The sequence below is a fragment of the Harpegnathos saltator genome, unplaced genomic scaffold (assembly GCF_003227715.2).
Source record: "Harpegnathos saltator strain DR-91 unplaced genomic scaffold, Hsal_v8.6 scaffold36, whole genome shotgun sequence".
Taxonomy (NCBI): Eukaryota; Metazoa; Arthropoda; class Insecta; order Hymenoptera; family Formicidae; genus Harpegnathos; species Harpegnathos saltator.
The window spans coordinates 122,496-143,145 of NW_020230161.1; the positions used below are offsets into that span (position 1 = coordinate 122,496).

At 55.5% G+C, this 20,650-nt stretch overlaps 1 protein-coding gene across 1 annotated transcript in view; it reads left to right on the top strand.

The window, feature by feature from the left end:
- sv (paired box protein shaven) overlaps nt 1-20,650 on the top strand; it is a 142,981-nt gene that overhangs the window by 119,620 nt on the left and 2,711 nt on the right. Inside the window, exons 5-11 of the mRNA XM_025300373.1 lie at nt 7,463-7,719; nt 13,985-14,070; nt 14,477-14,648; nt 14,713-14,871; nt 16,475-16,573; nt 17,505-17,735; nt 18,434-18,529. Of these exons, the coding sequence (XP_025156158.1) occupies nt 7,463-7,719; nt 13,985-14,070; nt 14,477-14,648; nt 14,713-14,871; nt 16,475-16,573; nt 17,505-17,735; nt 18,434-18,529 (1,100 nt within the window). The remainder of the gene's footprint in view (nt 1-7,462; nt 7,720-13,984; nt 14,071-14,476; nt 14,649-14,712; nt 14,872-16,474; nt 16,574-17,504; nt 17,736-18,433; nt 18,530-20,650) is intronic.

The following is a 20,650-nucleotide window of genomic DNA, read 5'->3' on the forward strand; positions in this document are numbered from 1 at the left end:
GTAGGTACGTAGGTACGGAGAGAAGGGCTCTCTCTCTCTCTCTCTCTCTCTGTCTCTGTCTCTCTCTCTCTCTCTCTCTCCCTCTTTGCACGCCGTGGAGCGTGCGGGAGCGCGGGTCATATATTTGATGGGATACTTGGCATAAAGTCGCGCATAAAAGTAATGCCGACATTAAAGTTTGTGGTTCCAGAGTCGCGGTACGAACCCGAACCCATCTCCAATGTTTCCTCTCGTCGCACGTCGCTCCTCGCCGCAACGCGGCGCGGCGCGGCGCGGCGCGGCGCGATGGCCGCCTACGACGATTTTCCTCGCCGTCGCGGGGGCGGCGGGACGCGGAACCGCCGTCATCGGAACCGGCCTGTGCGATGCTCGTGTTTGGTCGCCGCGTCCGTTATATTCCCGTGCTTCGCCGTCGCTTCGTTAGAAATCAATTCTGTCCGATCCGGGCGGGGAGGCGGGGAGGGGGGCTGCCATTTACCGTGCGCTTCGGACGCATGTTCTCCGAAAAGCGGCCGAGAACTGATTAATACAGAATACAGCCGGCTCCTCACATCGTCGAATCGACATTTAATGTTTGCGATATGTATGACTGTAAATATTCCAGTGTCAGGGAGAGAGAGAGAGAGAGAGAGAGAGAGATAGCCGAGATCAATAAAGCTGCAACGCGTTCAAGAACGGAATAAAAATGAGCCGAAAATTTAGAGCGGAAGAGAGAGAGAGGGGGGGGTCGTCCTCGCTACGCGTCTCTCCGTTCGAAAAATGCGCGTCTCCTCCTGGAGGCAACGCGAAGGCGCGACAGGCGAAACGCGAAAGTTCACGCAAACGGCAAAGGGCCTCCCCTTTGCCGGCCGCGGCTTCTTAGACAGACACGGCGACGTCTCTTCCTCTCGAATTCTCGTGCGGCCGATTCTTAAATTTCGAAGTACGAGCTCGAGATTTAAGCGGCATGCGGCTGCGACCTCCACATACTTAAGGCGAACGGCAGGTTAGGTCGGCTCGCCGGGGGTGGGAGATGGCACTTCGGGGGGTAGGTAGCTGAGCAGTTTAGTTCAGGAGTGGCCGTTGGGGAACGATCTGACGGCGCCAGGGGAGGCATAGCTTCTTCCCACGTGGCACCCCCGACACGCTCTACCCTCATAATTCTGCCGAGCCTTCCTCCAAGGCGCCACCTCCGGCTCTTCTCCGAGGCGTCGCGAGCGTGAGCGCGACGGAGAGCGACGTCTCGTGCCCTCCGCGGAAAATCCCTCGCTCGCTCGTCCTCTTCCTCCTCGGCTCCGGAAGGATCGGCAACCTTCTGCTCCCCACTCCTCGGCGAAAACCGCACCGGCATGATTTCCCGAGCGCGACGGCACTTGCGATTTCCCGGCGCGAGGCGAGCTCGCAAATCCGCGTCGAGATGCGAGCGCGGCCAAAGCTCCGGCTGCAGCGTCTTTGTTGAACTCGAGGAATGATCAGCGTGATTGGCTCAACGCGCGAATCGCCGAATCGACGGAATTTTCAATAATCTCCCGGCCGCAGTCGAGAAAGTGGAAGAGGCGAAGATCGCGCGGCTCTCGCCGCCCGAGTCGGCGAAGAATCCGCGAAGAAATCGCGCGCAGGGGTCAACGAGTCTCCATTCGATCGCTCGACTTTCGAGCTTTCGGATGTCAAGTCGATATATAAATATCGACGCGATATATAAATGTCTGCCGAAATGTCGATGCAACGAGTCGATCAGAAACCGAGAACTGAAATCCTGGCATCGTCGACTTGCGCGAATCCCCGGCGGGTGTATTTCGCAGTTCTCTCTCGCGACGTTCTCTCTGTCAGCGCGAGGAGAGCTTAATTATAGAGATATAATAAAGGAGCAAGGCGAGAAGAGAGTGTCGGGAAATCAGAGTGGGAAAGCGTCGAGCTCGCGTCGTCTCGCGCCGCAGATCGCAAGGCGAATCGCCGCCACGGAGGAAAGCACGGAAGAAAGGGCGCACTCAATGATTAGATGAAGTACCGGAAAGCAGCGGGGCCAAGGGAGGAGGACAGGGAGCTAGCTAGCGGGAGCGGGCGGGAGCGAGCGAGAGGGCACAAGGAGAAGAACAAGAGCGGAGAATCGAGCGCGAAGGGAGAGAAACACTGTAGCGCCAGGAAAATGTTGGGGTTACGTCGTACGAACTTCGTTCTCATCCACTCGCTTCTCCATTTTCCCGGCAAGCTCTGCCCATAAAAGACTCTCTCTCTCTCTCTCTCTCTCTCTCTCTCTCACTCTCTCTGGCTCACAGTGCTCCCCGTCTCTCCAGAGCGATCGATACGCGTCCCCGGCGCTTTGGAAAAGCGGCCGGATTTTTCGAGCATCAAACCCGCCGAAATCGCGTCACAACAATAATGTCGCAGCCCGCCGCGAAAGAAGGAAGGAGCGGCGCGGCGCGGCGCGGCGGCGAGAAATTCGCCGCTTTCGTCCGCGCGAGATATCAAATTTCCTCATCGCCGCGCCGCGACGGCGCATGCGATGCATCGCGCGATCGGCTTACGCAAGGGCGCGCAACTTCTCTCGATTAGTCTCCCCGGACGAGAGAGACAGAGAGAGAGAGAGAGAGAGAGAGAGAGAGAGAGAGAGAGAGAGAGAGAGAGAGACAGAGAGAGAGAGAGAGAGAGAGAGAGAGGGAGAGTTGCCTCACACACCCGCCGCCCGCCCGGTGGCATAGAAAATTAGGCCGGAGCGGCCGTTGCTGGATATTTAGCAATGCATCGATAACGAGCGCGCGCTCACGCTGGTTTACGCTAATTAGAGCGCCGGGGCCCGGGATGCGCGCGATGAATTTTAACGCCCGGCAGCCCGCTCGGCCGCTCGTGGCGTTGTTTCGTGTCGCAACGGCTCGCAACATCTGTATCTCGCGATACAATCTGCACCTGTTGTGGCAAAAGGGTACCTCTCCTCCCCCTCTGCCCTCCTTCCTCTCCCCCCCTCCCCACCGACCCCCTTCTGTCTCCCGCTCGCTCTCTTTTTCCTCGAGTTTGCGCCGTTGCATTTATTAGATCGCCGATTACGCTCATTACGCGCGCCGCGCGAGCGTTACGCGTTCGCGGAAGCCACGCGCGTCTGATTTTCATCATTCACGAAATGCCGCGCGCTGGCGGCGCGCGGCGTTTCACCGCGGAAAAAAATCGGTAAACGCGCCGCGCCGCTGGCGATGGCCGCGGCAGCGCGGCCGGCGTCTCTTGCGCCTTTGGCGGAATACGTCGCGTTAATAACCCGGTAAATATCAATTTTCAACAAGCGAAAGAACCCCCCCCCCCCACCCTCTCTCTCTCTGTCATCCGTCCTGCGCTCGGGAACGCACGAGTCTCTCCTGCGAATCTTGTAGCGCGTTATTCGACTCGAATCCTTGCTTATCGTAATCAATGTCCTTCTCATCGGGATTTCAACGGCGACGCGTGTGAAATCGCGGTAAACGCGGTCGCGAGGCGAAGAGGGAACGAGCTCTCGCGGCTTAATTGGTCGCCGCTCGCCGTCGAGAGATAACGGCGCGATAACGGCGCTCGTTCGAACGGCACCGCCCTGTGTGCGTGCGAGGCGCGTGTGGGGGCGAGAGGGGGGTCGCGCGATAACTCGTCGGTTTAGGATCGTCGGTGTAGCCCGGCCACCCTCGAGAGAGTCTAACCTTGATAAGGATCGCTGCTAATTGTTGCGAATTGGTGAAGGTGGCGAACGAACGAGGGAGAGGTTGGGCAACAGGTGTCATCTGATTGATCGCCGTTGCTCGCACCCCCGCGATTACCTAGCCCACAAACACATCCACGGTAGAAACGAAGGACTTAATGTCGATCCATTACCTACTGGCGGCCAGCCGTTGGCGAGGAACCGTTGACCTGACGCGCGCACCAAAGTGCATTACGAGGCGGAAAAGGACCGCCGTCGAAAAAGAGCGGGACGTCGCGCGCGCGCGTTGCACGTCGCGTCGCGTCGCGTCGCGTCGCGTCGCCTCGCTCGCGAATCGACGAGTAATTGCGCGCCAGTCGTGACGCGTTTTTTTCCTCCTAATCCCTCGGATAAAACGTTATCCTCTCCCGCGTTACTCTCTTCTCCGGTGAGTCGAGTGCGTGCCGCACCCGATGAGAGATTTTAGGCTCGCCCTCCCCCCGAAATCGGTTCCGGAAACTCTGATCTTGAGATTGGTGAGGTCCTTAAATTAATTAACTTACGTTGCGTCGTCGATCAGAGCTGATCGACTATCGAGACTAACGAGTAATGAGATAAAATGTCTCCGCTTTCCCAGCTGATATTACAGAATTAACGGCACCAAGTCGGTGAACAAAATTAACAGCTGAAACCTGAAGGTCTCCTCTTGTCGCCTCGGCGATGCTCCAGAGATCCTTCTTTCTCATATCGGGCGTCATCGCGGGCGAACTTCCGGAAAGCAGCCACGCCTGCTGATGGCTGTAAACGTCGAGAGAGTGCTCAAGTACACTGTAAACTGAAGCGTGTTGCAATAACACGCTTGAAGCGTGTTAAAGCACGCCTCCACTTTAGACGTATACAAAATCAGCAAATTAAATTAACACATAAATGTATGTTAAAAGAACATATTTATGTATGTGTGTTTAATCATAATCGTATTTGTATGTGTGTTAATGGTTAGGTATATTAAAATAACACACCTCAAGTGTGTTATGAAGGTGAATTGAGCGACATTGCAAATCCAAATGTGTTATTTTGAAACGCACAGGCGTGTAAACGAATGGATCTTTTTTCACACATTTCTTCCGTCGCCGTGCTAAGTCACGCGTCATTTAACATATTACGTTTAAACATATAATAATGAATAACATATAATTAACGATTTAGTCCGTAATAATATGAAAGCAAGTTATCACTGCATTAATTTGTTCAATAGATACAATACTTTTTTGAAGACGAGTAATCGCCGATTTTGTCGATTAGTGTTCTCCTCGCATGTATCTTTCTTTTTAACACACACATATGTGCGTTCATTTAACGTTTGTTAACAAAATTAGTGTGTTATCATGAACATTACTAGTGTGTTACGTGACTCGGTGTGTTATCCAATATATCATCCAAGTGTGTTCTCAGTGTATTCCGATTATCATTCTGTGTGCCCAAATAACACGCTCCACGTGTGTCACGGGATTGTTGAGGAAAAGTAACACAGGTTTCTGTAGTGTATTACATATGGTGTGTTATTAGAACGCACTTTTGTCACGGGAAACGAATTATTTTGACGCACTTGGTGCCTTAACGCCAGCTAACGTGTCAAAATAACACACTAAACACTCAACTTTTAACACACATGTTCCGATGTGCCTTTTACAGTTTTACAGTGTAGCCAATCAGTCTCGCGCCGCTTTTCCGTGTTTCCCCCGTGAATCCCCCGTGATTGCACGTTTACACGATAACGAATGGATATCTCTGCTCCGGAGCAACGCGAAGCGCCGTCGTGCGGTCGCTCTAGCTTTCAGTTCGCGCGAAAAGGAGGATTAAGAGGGCAGCGTGTGAAAAAGTACACACGACGACCGCAAAGCGACACGCAGCCTCGTCCAAACCTGTTTGGCGCGCGAGACTCGTTCGCCGGGCAGAGAATCCGCGGCTACAGCGGAATCATCGCGGCGGCGGCCGGAAGGACTCTGGCGCTTCCGAGGACGCCCCGCGCGCGCGCGCGCGCGCGCGTGTGCAAAAAGTCGCGGCCACGGCGAGTGGATGGTAAATCATCCAAGGCCGAAAGGGCGTAGCGAGCGGGGCCGCGGTCGTCGTCGTCGTCGTCGTCGTCGTCGGCGACGGCGGCCGAGTCGCGCGAGATTAACAGCGCACCGCCGTGAATATTCGCCGGGATAATTGATACCGACGCACGGCCGAGGGGGGGGGAGCGGCTGACCATTGGAAACCACGCGCGCAATATATCACGGATAATAAGCAGCCGGTGCGCGCATACAGAGAGAGAGAGGGGGGGGGCGGAAGGAAAGGGGCGGCATCCGCGTCCCGTTGTCCTCTCTCTCTCTCTCTCCCTCCGCGCGATGCGATCGCGAGGCGACGCAAGGCGACGCGCGATTCCTCGCGGTTCCGCAGAGTCACGTCGCGGCCGTTCCGCGTCCGAAGGAAGGAAGGAAGGAAGGAAGGAAGGCTGACGCTCGTCCGCGGAACAATGGCCGGCGACGCGCGCGTCGTCGCCGTCGGATGCCGCGCTAGGCGGCGGCCGGGCAAGTTACTGCGGATTTAGGTGCACGTCGAGGGCCCGACCAGGAGAATGATCGTGCGCGAAGTGACCCGCGTAATCGTAATTAATCATCGTGTAACCCGTGACTCGCGGATCGGTATCGCGGGCGGCCGCGGCGGCGAGCCGCTTTCTCTCTCTCTCTCTCTCTCTCTCTCTCTCTCTCTCTCTCTCTCTCTCTCTCTCTTTCGTGTGTTCCTCGCCCGCGCCCCTTCTCTCCCTCGGAGAGCGGCAATGTCGGAATTTATGATCGGCCGTGATGGAATTGGAATGAGCAATCGTTGCACCTTTGTCGAGGCAGCTCGCGCGAGCTGCCTCCTCTTCCGCATTGGCAACGCGCCGCCGCCGGAGGAGGGCGCGAGGGCGGGGGGCTCGTTTCCGGACTAGCCTGTCTAATACGCATATTTTTGCCGTGCGAAAAATAAGACGTAACGAGCCGTTGCTTGATTTATAACGTAACGCAGGCACGAGAGAGCGAGAGAGAGAGAGAGAGAGAGAGAGAGAGAGAGAGAGAGAGAGAGAGAAGCGGCCCACGCAGACCGAATTAGCGGTCGTGTAATCCGCGGCTGATCGATCGCTATCTCCGATCTCCGTTTATCACCGCTCGAAAAGCCAAGCCCGAGCGAGGGCTCGCGGCTCGCGGCTCACGGCGCGCGGCGCTCGACAGGAAGATCTTGTCTCGTAACAATGCCGGGCCTCATCATCGATCTCGGCCGTTACGGCGTCCGACGGACCTGGAATTAACAATCGGTACTTTGTGCCGCTCCATTGTTGTGCCATGAAGTCACTGTATATTAATAGACACGCGGAGAGTGTAGAGAGAGAGAGAGAGAGAGAGAGAGAGAGAGAGAGAGAGAGAGAGAGAGAGAGAGAGAGGGAGAGAGAGAGAGAGCGCGCGCGAGCGGCAGATGCATCCGCGCGGCGGCGCGGCCGCGCCGAAAGCGTTTTCAATGAGATCCAAATCGGCGGAGGGACAGAGAGAGAGAGAGAGAGGAGAGAGAGAGAGAGAGAGAGAGAGGGAGAGAGAGAGAGAGAGTCAGTCGTCGCGATTTATTACCGGTCCCGCCGCGCCGTGATCGCCCCGCGGTGCGCACAGAGAGGGAAAGGAGGGAGGCTGCACGAGAGATCGAGAGTAGACGCAGAGAAAGGGGACGGGAAAGGGGAGGAGGGAGGGACGGGGGGGGGTAGAAGAGAGCAAGGTAGAAGACGTTTGAGTGTGACGTGGCGATTTCGCTACACGCTGCCTGACCTATTGTTCGCAGGATCGTGAGGAACAAGGCGGCGGAGAAGGCGAAGCACGCGCATCAGCAACAGCAGGCGCAGCAGCAGCAAGGTCAGCAGCAAGGTCAGCCCGGATCGGGCGGTTCCGTGTCGGTGATAGCACATGCACCTGCGACGGCGGCAGGCCATCCCGCTGCCACCGCTCCCAACGCCTACAGCATCAGTGGCATCTTGGGCATCCCGGTGCACCATCAGGATCCCAACGGCAACAGCATCAAGAGGAAACGCAGCGACGACGGTGAGTCACTGCTAGCTCGCGTCGTGTCGCTGACCCTCGCTCGTTCGCTCGTCCGCAACATTATTCAATGCGGCGGATTCGCGCGCTCGCAGTCGAGATATCGCGGCGCGGCCGCGCTCTCGCGGACTCGACGAGATCGCGAGCGCGAGCGTCGTTTTCCTCCGCGGCGAGGCGGGGGCGAGGCGGGACGGGCGGGACGAGGAGAAGGACGGTATCGTTGAGAGTGATGATAAGGGCGGATAAAAACGCCCGATTCGAGAGAGAGAGAGAGAGAGAGAGAGCGTAATTGTGAGCGCAGGAGAGTCGCGCGCGACGGCGACGGCGACGTCGTTTATGAGAGCTCGCGAGAGACGCGATGTAAGTTCGCCGAGCAAGAAATACGGCGACATTTGCATCGCCGTCACGGCCCGGCGAATCGCCGCGAGTTCCGTCGGTTTACACGGAGGCGGGCCGCCGAGACAATGGAGAAGTTGAACAATTTCACGAAAACTCAGACGTTAATACCGGCGCGGTGACGTCGCGCGAGAGCCGTCCGAGTCAATTTGCTCGCGCGCGCTCATTGTCTCGTCGCGGCGCGGCGTGAGCGGCGGGGGGGAGGGGGTCTCTCCCGAATTTTCGCCGGCTTATTTACCCGGCGGGACAAAGAGCCGCGAATTATACTCCGCTCGATTGTGACGTCCATTGAGAGACAGCCGGAGTGGCTGGGGGAGAACGGAGGGAGACATTCGATTACGGACGTAATGACGGACGCGTATCTCGTCGGACGTGACTGTTCGGCCCGTGCGTGCGAAATACAAAGTAGACGCTTTCTTACAATGGTCTCTCGAGTAATTAACCCTTTGCTTGCGCCCTCCTTGGCAGCCAATGGAAGAGAGAGCGCGCGCCGCGACGTCGCTTCTTGCTCGCAGCAACGTCGTTGCTCCGAGCAAGAGTCGCTCTTGCGCTTGCGAGGTATTGAAATTTTAAGCGCGAGTCTCGCGCTTGAGCCGCGCGGACGTTTCAGATTCAACCGGAAAGTTCGGGTCTAGCTCGAAATTCAGCCGCGATCAGTCCGCCTCGTTGGAGCGATCGCGTTGGTCACTGCGTAGCGAGTGAAAAAATTACGTTGGCCGTTTCGTCCAACATTTTGCGTCTTTCCTCCGTAGGAGGGCTGCTATCAAGGCCGTTTCGTTCTTCCGTGTTCTTCGCGGGTTCTGACTCGAACGCTGCCGCTTTCCAAGAATAAGTTTGATCTTAACCTCGTGACATAGAAATAAAGCGAAATTTGATGCGTTTGAAGAATACTATTTAATTCGGCTCAACTGAACTGAACAGCCATGTGTAAGCTTAGAAACGGAACATTTTATTTTGAAATTTGCCTTGTTATATAACGTTTAATCAGGTTGATATATCGTGTTAATGGACAATAATTAAGTAACACAATAAAATAATAAATTCGTAGTTCTGCAGAGTATGATACGTTTCAAAACATTTTGGAATATGTAAAGGAACTGGACACTTTTCGCACCGCCAAGTTGTTTCGCTTCTTATATTATTTTTTACGCACACATGGCATCTCTTCGCAGGATGCTCCTCTTTACTGGTCGAAGGTATACGGGAAAGGTATTCAGGGAAATGTGCCCAATGTTTTGCCTGCAGCCGAGTTGGGCACTCATTTTGCGGCGGTCTGCCACGTGTCGGATAATTAGGAAGGGACAAATTACACAGCGTATCTTCTGCAATATTCAATCCGGTACCGTTGAGAAGGGGGGAGAACCCTGAGCATTCGAAAGAAAACAGAATCGACGCACGATTCTCGGCGTCCGCCGGAGACAGTTCTTGACGTCATTATATGTCAAGGGGTTCATGAAAGTTGACACACACACACAGTAAAGAAATATTGTTGAAACTAAGCTGAAACTTAAATTAATTCTCTCTTAATTAAAATTAAGGACCCGTACACACTATATAACCACGGAAATTGAATGCTTTGAGATACGAAAAGACTTGCCCCTAATAATTTTCGCCAAAATTCCTCCAGAGCTGTCGCGTCGGCCGGCGCTCAAAGGGTTGATGCGTAGGGCCGAGCGGGCGATGCAGAAGCGAAACCCACACACACACACACACACTGGCGCGGGCGAAGGCGTAATGACTCGCGCGGACGTTTCCCGCTGGCTCTCATTCGCGGCGGAGAGATCGCGGCCGTCGCGCACGTTACCCCGAGCGAACCAAGATTAGCCACACACACAGCAAGGTTATCAGTCAAACGTCGGCCAGCACGTGCTGCGATTCATTCTGCTGTCGTTGCGTGAATAACGCGGCCCGAAATATTCCTGACACGTGCTGCGGCGCCACGCGACCGACGGCGGCGGCGCGTTCTCGAGAGCGCAGAAGAGCGCTCGCCCCGGGATTTCGAGAGCCCCGCGGTTCGCTCGCTCGTTTTACGAGGTGCAAAACAATGGGGAGGAGGGGTGGGGAACTCGCTCGCGATTTTACAGCCACTCGGTATCGTCCTGATGATCTCACGCAAAATCTCGCGCAAAATCGAGTCGAGTCGTCCGCTTAAGGCGGAATCTCCCAGTTCTTGCAGTGGGCTTCCAGCGATTAATTGAAAAGAAACAAGAGAACACCACTGGAGCATTGGCGCCAAGGGTGTCTTTCTTACTCCACTAAAAAGCCCCCGCAGTTGTTGGCAAAATGGCAGCTTCAGCTCGAGCAATCAGCGAGCAACGCGCGAGTCGCTCGCCGGTCTCCCTCGACCGGCGACTCGGACTTTTTCTCGCGGTCGCTCGCGAGACGACCCGCGCGAGGGATTCGCACGTCATCGTCAGGCGGCTCGTATATGCCGCGATCAAAATTCCGCGTATCGCGCGGCGTGGATATATCGACTCGCATACGCGCGGCTCTGCGCGCCGCGCTGCCGATGGGTACCCGGGTAATTCAATATAATCGGATTATGAGAGCGGCGATACGCGGCCGCAAAAGCGGTCGCATCCGCGGCGAGAGCACTCAATGTTTTGCGCGCGCGCGCGGAGGGGCGGACGTATTAGATTATAAACTTCACAGACCACAGGCGGCTTCTATCTCGCGCGCGCGCGCGCGCGCGCGCGCGCGGCCCCGACGACACATTAGCCTCCCTATCCTCCGGGGAGATCATCGGCGGTATACGTACGTACCGCGCGCGCGTGGCGTATATAGCTCTCTCCTCTCCTCTCCTAACTGTCTGGAATTTCAACGAGCGCAGCAGCGCGCCGACGTACACGCGGCGCGGCGTACATCCGAGCGAGCGAGCGAGCGAGCGAGCGAGCGAGCGCTCCTCCGTCCGCCCGTCCGGGAACGTCAAAATCGACCGAGCGTCGCGAGCGCGTTCAAGCCGCGGCCGCAAGTGCTGAAATTTAATGAAACGCCGCAGGCCGGGGAGAGAGAGAGAGAGAGAGAGAGAGAGCCGCTCGAAAAACTCTGTTACACGGATAACCCGATCGATCCCATCTCTCGGACTCGCCGGCGATGGAAATGCCGTTGCGCGCAACTACCAGCTCAGGCACGAGCCGCCCCGAGGAGAATGCACGGCTCTTCCCTCTCTCTCTCTCTCTCTCTCTCTCTCTCTCTCTCTGTGCTCGCTCCGGTCAATTATCTCGTTAGGCGATGCGTACTGAGGATACGTGTCGGCGAGGTCTCTGCGAACAAGGAGACGGGAGAAGACTGAGGAGAGGAGGAAAAAGGAAGAGGCAGAGAGAGAGAGAGAGGGGGGGGGGGAAGAGAATGGAGGAAGTAACTCGGGGCGAAGTAAGCGATCGCACACGGACGTGCTCCGCGAGATTTGAGGCTCGTCGGCCGGGAAAAATCGGAGCGGTCCCGGCGCGCCGTCGGCTATTATTGATGCCCTCGACGAACGAGCCAAGACATACCCGCGCCCAAAAGTCCTCGGAGCTTATTACGAATTTACGAACGGCCTCTCGAGGGAAGCATTGCAATCTATCGGGGCTGTTTGTTGTCGCGTTACATCTGCGCGCTTTTGCCCCATGCAGAATCCCAGAGTCCGCCTAGTGTCCCACCCTATATGTATGTATGTATGTATGTATGTATGTATGTATGTATGTATGTATGTATGTATGTATCCCTCGGACGTAGGGGACACGCCAGATTCGCCCCAAAGTCCATTATTACCCGTGTATTGTATTGCTTAACATTGACTCAATTGCTTTCGAATAACGCGAGCGAGGGAGCGAGATGGAGACGGGAATAGAGATACACGGCGAGAGAGAGAGAGAGAGAGAGAGAGAGAGAGAGAGAGAGAGAGGGAGGGAGAGAGAGAGAGAGAGGGAGAGAGAGAGAGAAAGAGAGAGAGAGAGAGAGAGAGAGAGCGGGAGAGAACGCGCGCGTGCTTTGCTCTCCCGAGCATCAATCGAATTATTCGACTTACTGCTCTTTTTCGAGAGGGGGGCCGCGCGCGCGCTGACCTTCCTCTTCCGCGCGACATAATTCATTCGCTGTCATACGCGAAAGAGTCGACGACCGGCGCGGCGCGGCGCGGCGCGACGGGAGCGCCAAGCCTGCGCGAATGTCGCCTCAATGAGGCACGGCTTGATTCCTGCGGAAAAAAGCGGGGTAGCGGAAAGAGCTCTCTCTCTCTCTCTCTCTCTCTCTCTCTCTCTCTCTCTCTCTCTCATGTCTTGCCTTCGAATCTGCGTAATATAACGCTCGATGCGGCTTACGAATTCAAAGACGGATTTACCGACGAGTGAACATTCCAGCAGCGCGAGGCCCACCAGGAGGCGCGACTCCAGGGAGGAAGTGGGTTACCCGAGTTGCTCGAATCTCCGGCGAGCCGGCCGCGTCAACTCTCCTCCGTATGAACGTCCACGTGGGGCAACAATGTCCGCGTTTAAAAATATCCCGGCGAGGGACGCGCTCGGTGGCGCGTGTCCGCGAATAAAAACAAGGACGACCGCACGTGAACAGCGCGAGCCGCGCGCGCGGTAAAAAGGCCGAGTCCGACTGCTCGTCGGCCGATAGCCTCCGCCGCCGCTGCCGATTTGACCAACTCATCGCTCGCAATCCGACTCGCATAAGCCCCATCTGCGATCTGCAAGGTGGAACAGCCGAGAGAGAGAGAGAGAGAGAGAGTGAGAGAGAGAGAGAGAGAGAGAGAGAGAGAGAGAGTGAGAGAGAGAGAGAGAGAGAGAGAGAGCAGCGTAACCCGCCCTAAAGTCCAGTAAAACCGTGCTGCAACTCTACGTAGCCGGTCTCTCGCGTACGCGGCGCGGCGCGGTCGCGATTAACTCGGCCGATCGAATCGTAAAATTCGAGCGGCACCGAGAGAGGGTAGAGCGCGCGGCAGCACGGGCCAGCGGGCGCGCCGGTGTGCGGCGTGTTTGAAACGAGGGTTTTATAGCGCTCCGGGAACAAACCCTGCCGCTCGAATGGTCGGGACCGTCGCTCGGCCGGCCGGACAATCACAACTTGACAGGGAGGTTTAACGAGCCCTATGCTAGCTCGGCGCACCCCCGCCCGCCCCGCCCTCGGACGGTCATTTAATTATTCGAGATACCCCGAACGTTGGACCATACGCCCCCCTCCCCCCCCGCCCCCACCAGCGACGTTGCTCTGTCCGTACTCTCTCTCTCTCTCTCTCTCTCTCTTTCTGTCCCCTTCGCCGCTTCTCCTCGTCCACTTTTGCCATGTGTGTGTGTGTGTGTGTGTGTGTGTGTGTGTGTGTGTGTGTGTGTGTGGGGTTCTCTCACCGGTCGGTTCCATCCTCGACCTCGCTGCGCGTTGCACCCCCGCGCGTCAACCCGCGGCACACCGGAATAACGACACTCTTGTCCCACGTGCCTGTTCCTATATTAAACCGCCGGGACGGCCGGGAGATAATAAAGACATATAATGGAATCGAAATTGTTTCTCTATCTATCAATGCCATACGGCGTCTACGCGCGCGAGCCGCGCCGCGCCGCGCCGCGCCGCGTCGCGCGCGTCCAGTCCACTCGACAGATTCAATTTAGTTTCGGCCGGCCACGTTTAATTTGTGTCTTGATTCGCGGGTAATACGTGTGGGTGCCGTACGTGCGAGCGTGCAGCAGCAGCGCGGTCGCCATGGGCGATCCATTTTGCCTCTCGCGTCCTTCCTCGGATTATCAAATCCGAGATGCGACCATGCGACATGTGCGGCGCGAATCGCCCGGCGGAAATGCAGGCCGTCTCCATTTTCGCCGAGCGATCTCGCGACGAAGAGCCCTTCGCAATTTGAGTCGCGATTTTCACGCCAAGCTTCCGTCGGTTCCAGACGACAATCGCGACCTCAACGACCACGCCGAGAACGACCTGAAGAGGCAGAGAAGCAACTACAACGGCGATCAGCTGTACTCGAACGTGAGTATGCGACGACGCGCGGAGGGAGTGAGAGCGAGCGGTGAGAAAAGGTGAGACAAAAGGGAAGAAGTGAGGCAAGTTGTACACTCCCGCGTAATTTGCGAGACGACTTGCTGTTTAGTCGCGCTCAACCGGCCGCGTTGATTCGCGCCGCGCGAATAATCGAGCCCGAGGTTGTCGCCGAGAGAGGAAATCCCCGGAGAGCGCGTCTCAATGAGAGCGCCGTAATCAATCAAAAGCGACGCAAAGTTCCGTAGAATCTCCATAACTCCGGCGAGCAGCCGTTACGGTAATCGCGGGACCGAATCGGCCCGTAGCTACAACACCCAAGTCAATCTTGCCGCTTGTTCTCGGATGTCCCTCCAACTCGCGAACTTCGACTTCAGCTTCCGCCGGTCTGTTGCAGCTGTGGTCGAGTAAATGGAGCATCAAGGACGAGCACAAGTTCCTGAGCGAGCTCGGCGGCGGCGGCGGCGGCGGCGGCGGCGGCGGCGGCGCAACCGGCGGCACGAACGGCGCTGGAGGAGGCGGCGGCGGCGGCGGTGGAGGTGGCGGAGGCGGTGGAGGCGGCGGCGGTGGCGGCGCCGGCGGCGGCACCGGCGCGGTGCCGGCAGCGGCGGCGGCGCCGGCGGTGCTGCAGAGGCGGCGGCGGAGGTGGCGGCGGTTACTACGAACACGGCGGATTCCCCGGGAACGCTATTGCCACCTCCGCCGAGCTCTACGACTCCCTGGGCACCATCAGCACGATGACGCAAGCGCAAACTCCCCATCTCTACACCCCGCCCATAGGGGGCACCATAGGTGAGCGCGCTCGCGTTCCTTCTCTCTTCGCCCTCCGCCGAAACCCGTCACCCTCGCCCCCTCTCTCTCTCTCTCTCTCTCTCTCTCTCTCTCTCTCTCTCTCTCTCTCTCTCTCTCTCTCTCTCTCTCTCTCTCTCTCTCTCTCTCTCTCTCTCTCTCTCTCTCTCTCCCTCCCTCTCTTTTTCTCTCTGTCGTTTCTCCCCTCGCACGGAAATCCCGGACAGTGTGTGCACCACAACCTCTTGTACGTAATGTCATATACCGAGTCCTTTTCCTCCGACCTGCCATCCACCTTCGTATCCTCACCCCCTTTCTCTCTCTCTCTCTCTCTCTCTCTCTCTCTCTCTCTCTCTCTCTCTTTTTCTGTCACTCACTCTCTATCTTTCTCACGCTCAGTTCCTCTCTCTCTCTCTCTCTCTCTCTCTCTGTCTGTCTGTCTGTCTGTCTCTCTTCCTCCTCTGGACCCGCGCCTCTTCCCAGTACGCTTATTATTGCGGCTTACGTCTTGCTTTGCATACCCATATCGGCTAAATACATGGCTTTAATAATGCATGAGCTGTGTGCCGAGCAGCGGCAGAAGAGGTGGCGGAAGGTTCCACACGGTGGTTCGGGGGGGTTTTCAGCTTCGGGGAATATCTCTCTCTTTCTCTCTCATCATTTTCTCTTTAGCCGCGTCTGTCTTCTTAGTCTCCGTCAGAATGACAATCTCTCCGCGGGATCTCTTCTTGGTTGCGGATCTCTTTTTCACTCGATTCTCTCTCGCTTACCTCCACATCACGTACACGTCACATTCACGTTATCACGCTCTCTCTCTCTCTCTCTCACTCACTCTCTCTCTCTCTCTCTCTCTCTCTCTCTCTCTCTCTCTCTGTCTGTCTGTCTGTCTGTCTGTCTGTCTCTCTCAGTTTCTAAATCAATCTGTCTCTTCTCCGTCACTTGTACTCTCTTCATCTCGTTCTCTACACTTTCTTGCGCCGTTTAAAGGCGGTCGATCAACGGCGGAACGTACACAGACGGCGCCCGGCACTATTGAAGAGTAACCGCCGAACGCGGCACACACAACACACGAGCGGAACTTTCTCCGGTGGCACGTGTTGCGAGCAACTCGGTCACGCCGCGGCGCGCCGCGAATTCTCCCGATCGCTGCTTTTCGGAATGGACGAAGCGAGGCGTGTAACGGCGGCTTCATCTCATGAAATTCAATCGAGGATCTTCGGCGCGGATCGAAGGATTTTGTTGAAGGACGACTTAAGAGCGCGCACCAAGTCGATCGCACGCTTTGCTACCCTCCCGCCGTTAATATGTAGTAGTATCGCGACGGCCACCCTCCCCCCCCCCCCGCTCCTCGTTCTCCGCCGGCTCGCGGCTCGGGTGTGCACTCTGTCGTCGAGCTGCGCGAATTCAATCCGCGATCGCGGGGAATCGACCGCTGATGACGCGTTCTCTCACGCCGAGAACGACGTCCGCGAGGGTCCGTCGCGAGAGTCCTCGGGAACGCGCGCGCGCTCCTCCCCCCGCGGTCCTTCCGCACGTTCCGCCTTGATCGTCGGCCGACGATCGACGAGAGAACCGCAATAACGGAAAAATGGGGATCCCTTAATAGCAGGTGGTACTTTGACGCCGCTCGCGCCACTGACGATGCAAGAACTAAAATTGAGCCAAACATTGGACGGGGCTAACATGTCTCCTTACCACACCACCGGTGAGTTCGCCACCTCTTTAGTTCTCTTACGGTCTCGCGCGCGTCCAGTCATGTACACCTGTTCCTTCCGCCGAGGCATATATATATATATATATATATATATATATATATATATATACGGCATTTTGAACGCCTGTCTCTCTCTCGGATGCGCGCGTGTCCAGCTAATATGTCCACATCTCGAGTGTGTACCGCAGCACGGCTCGAGTGTGTGTTCATGGTGTTAACTTCGCCGCGCGCGGGATCAAGCGCGGCGCGGTATCTTCCCCATGAGGATCCCTCACCCATTACCTCACGATAGCCACTTACTTATTTTATGTCCGACGAGCCGAAGACTTGTACGCGTTGAGCGCGTTGCAGCCGCTCTCTCTCTCCGCGGCGGCGGCGGCGGCGGCGGCGGCGGCGGCAAAAAGATAATGGCATACGTTTTCCTTCTCCTCGGTCGCTTTATCGCGCGCCGTTTTTACGCTCGGTCGGGCCCTTCAGGCTCTCGCATGCCTCTCTCCGATGACGGCGAAATTAACGGAAAGATAGTGGGAGTACTTTACGAGCAGCCCGGGCTTCAAAACTGTTGTCAAAGCTTCGGCTAGACGAGCTCTGCCAGAGCGCCTGCTCGACGCGCAACCAAGGCGTTTGCAAGCTCGAAGAAGAAGAAGAAGAAGAAGAAGAAGAAGAAGAAGAAGAAGGAGAAGAAGAAGAAGCGAAGAAGAGAAAGAAGGGGAAGGCTCGGGCAATTGCGCCGGACAATTCCGTCGCATTCTCGCGGGACTCGCGCAATTCCTCGCTCCCGGCTCCTCCTCCCTCGCCCCCGCTCCCGCTCCCCCGTATGTACCAGCCCCACCGAAACAGTTTAATTAAGCTTTAGACGTAAGGCGCTGATCGTTAGCTAGTGCTTGACTCGAATGTCGTGTTGTGTTGTGCATGGCCATAGCAGAGAGCAGTACCGTCGCAGTATCGTATGTAGGGGTGGGGGCCGGTGGGGGCGAGCAAAGTCCCCCGATTTCGTTGCAGAACGAGACAAACGCCACCCCCGCGGCCCCCAATACCTCCGGAGGGGATCCCGGACTGACGGTCTTGCAGCCGCCAGTTTCTCAGCCCCAGGTAGCCTCTGCGATACCGCCGTACTCGACGATGCTACCAAGTTTCGGACACTACGCTACCGGTGAGTACACCAACCAGAGAGAGCTTGCTTAATCACCGTACCACCCTGTACTCAAGGACACGCGCTCGCTCGCTCGCTCGCTCGCTCGCTCGCTCGCGTGTGTGTGTACCCTCCGTTGAGCCGGGGGAGGGGGGTTGAACCGGAGCCGGTACAGTCGGAGGGTAAGTCAGGGCTCTGTCTCGCGGAGCGCTGATTTACCGGTTCCAGGTGCTACCCGAACGTAGGTAGGTAGGTAGGCACTTCTTCCCGGGGACGACGCGTACCAATGGAGGATACCGCCGCGGAAGACGGTGTTATCCTTAGTCGACGCGAGAACGGCAGTCCTCCGTCGGGTAAAAAAAAAAGAAGGTATACGAATAAAATCGAACGTGAAACTCGACGTGGTCGCGAAGAAGATGACCCCCTTTCACCCCAGAAGAGGGAGACGAGTGGAAAACGAACGGTCGTTCTTCCACCCCGGCTCCGGCTCTGTTTGGTAGGGTTTGATCGCTAAAGCCCGACGTTCCTCGTCCTTCGTCATTGAGCAGCTGAGCAGCGGCGAGCGCGGCGCGGTCGTCGCGAGTCCGACAAGCAGCCCAGCGCCGAGTCAGCCTGACTCGGCCTCCAGTTTTCCAATCATTCATTCATTGAGAGACGCTAAACGTGCGACGCACGCCAGAGTGGCGGCGCTAACCAGCTTATCGTCGACTTTTGTCCAGGTGGTGGCGATTACGCGTACAGCGCTGCGTATTCCCAGTACTCGAGCGCGCCGTACAGCGGCTACGGTTATGGGGCGGCGACAAGCGGGTTGCTCAGTAAGTAAACAGTGAGTATGAGTACCGATTAGATCAGGGTCATCGAAGTGCGCGAGAGAGCGCTGGCCGGAAGAGAGCGAGGCGCAAGACGTGGCGAGAGAAAGAGAGAGAGAGAGAGAGAGAGAGAGAGAGAGGGGGCTCTTCTTCTCCACTCGCTCGTCTGCCCGCGCGCGCGTACGCGTACGCGAGACGGCGGAAGGGAGGGAAAGAAGCGCAAGAGGAGGGGTGCGAAAGGGAGAGGAACGCGCGCGCGGTTACGCTCGCGTGAGCCCCGCGCCATTCCCGAAGCGCGCGCGAGAGAGCCGAGGCGAGGCTCGTTAACGCGGCTCGCTCGATTCGATTCGTATCAGATAACATCGGACTAGTTCCGCAAGGAGTCACGTCGTCCATTCCCGGCCCGGTTTCTAATGTAGCGGCCGATTCAACGCTCCTCTGTCTTTCATAACGCAAGATCGCGCGGTGGCGGGGGAGGGGATAGAATAATAAACCGACTTTTTTTCTCTGCCGTATCGGACACGCGATACGTCGGCAACCGGCCGGCGCGGCGCGCTCCTTTGCATCACGTAACGCGGAGATCCGTTCGCGATATCGCAACGCAATCCCGCGGCCAACTTATTCCGCCGCGTTCTTCATACTCCGCGCCGACCGCGTCACGCGAGCCGCTACGATCGAACGCGAGAATTTGATAGATGATAGGCGCGCCTATCGCGGCAGGGCGCGATTTATGGCCACTTGGAGCATCGCGCCGCGACGACGCGAGCGACGGAGCTCGTTACGTCGCCGTTGGGAGAGAGGATCCGCCGAGGACGGCCGGGAACTTGGCGAATCCGTAGCCGCGACACAGCCGGGTCTCTCTCTCTCATCGAGATCCATCGTTGTACGCGCTCACGTTCGCTGTTCCAGCGAGGCTGACTTGCCGATGCGGTACGGACGAAGCTCCAGCCGAACCACAGACTTCTATAGAGGGTGCAAAATTTCGAACGTAATAGGTAAAAAATCTCGAAGAGTATGAAAGATATTAAGGAAAGCTAAAACACGTGTTCCATGATTTCCATGAAGGGGAAAGAGAATGGCATTATCAGTTTTTTATTTTGGAGCGCATTTCCAAGGTCAGTTGAAGGTCAACTTAATTTTTTTAAATAGAAAGCCCAATTTTTTATTACATCTTCTTTTTCTACCAATTAATTTTAACAACTTTTGTCCGAAACACTTTTTTATTTGCCTAATATTTTTTGAAATATTTAAGGACAACTTTGTAACTTTTTCATCATTTAACTTACGGTATCTCGCTAACTATTCGTCGAAAGAAAAAAATAGTATTAGACCTTTTTACTTTATTTACTGTCAAGAAAATATTACTATAATAGTGCCCTAACCTTTGTCAACTTATCGACCTTTGGAAATTTCAAAATTATTAAATTAACAAAAGTTAGGACACAATATTATAGTAATATATTCTTGAGATTAAACAAAGTAAAAAAAGTCTAGTACCATTTTTTCCTTCGGCAAATGATTAGCGAGATATCGCAAGTTAAATATTGGAAAAGTTATCAAGTTTTCCTTAAATATCTCAAAAAATATTAGGCAAATAAAATAATTTTTCAAAAGAAAGTTGTTAAAATTAATTGGTAGAAAAAGAAGATATAATAAAAAATTGGGCTTTGTATGTAAAAAAAATTAAGTTGACCTTCAACTGACCTTGAAAATGCCCTCCAAATAAAAGACCGATAATGCCGATAATTTTGTTTCCTCTTCGAAATCATGAAACACGTGTTTCAGCTTTTTTTTTTAATATCATTCATAGTTTTCCAGATTTTTTATCTGTTTGAAATTTAGCACCCTGTATAATACACTAGACTGCTAACTGCGTCCCTTTAACCGTTGCCAAAAAGTATGTACGATTTGCGCAGAATACGGACTAAGGGATGCGCAGTAAACAGTTTTATATACTTCTATAGGCGCGCTACCGTTTCGGCATGTTTTTCTGTGAGTATTTATTTACAATTTATATAAAAATTTAATAACAAAATTTTATAATTTGACATACCATATATATATTTTCCATGATCACGCGCGCACACACACACACACACACACACACACGAGTATTTTATTACTTAC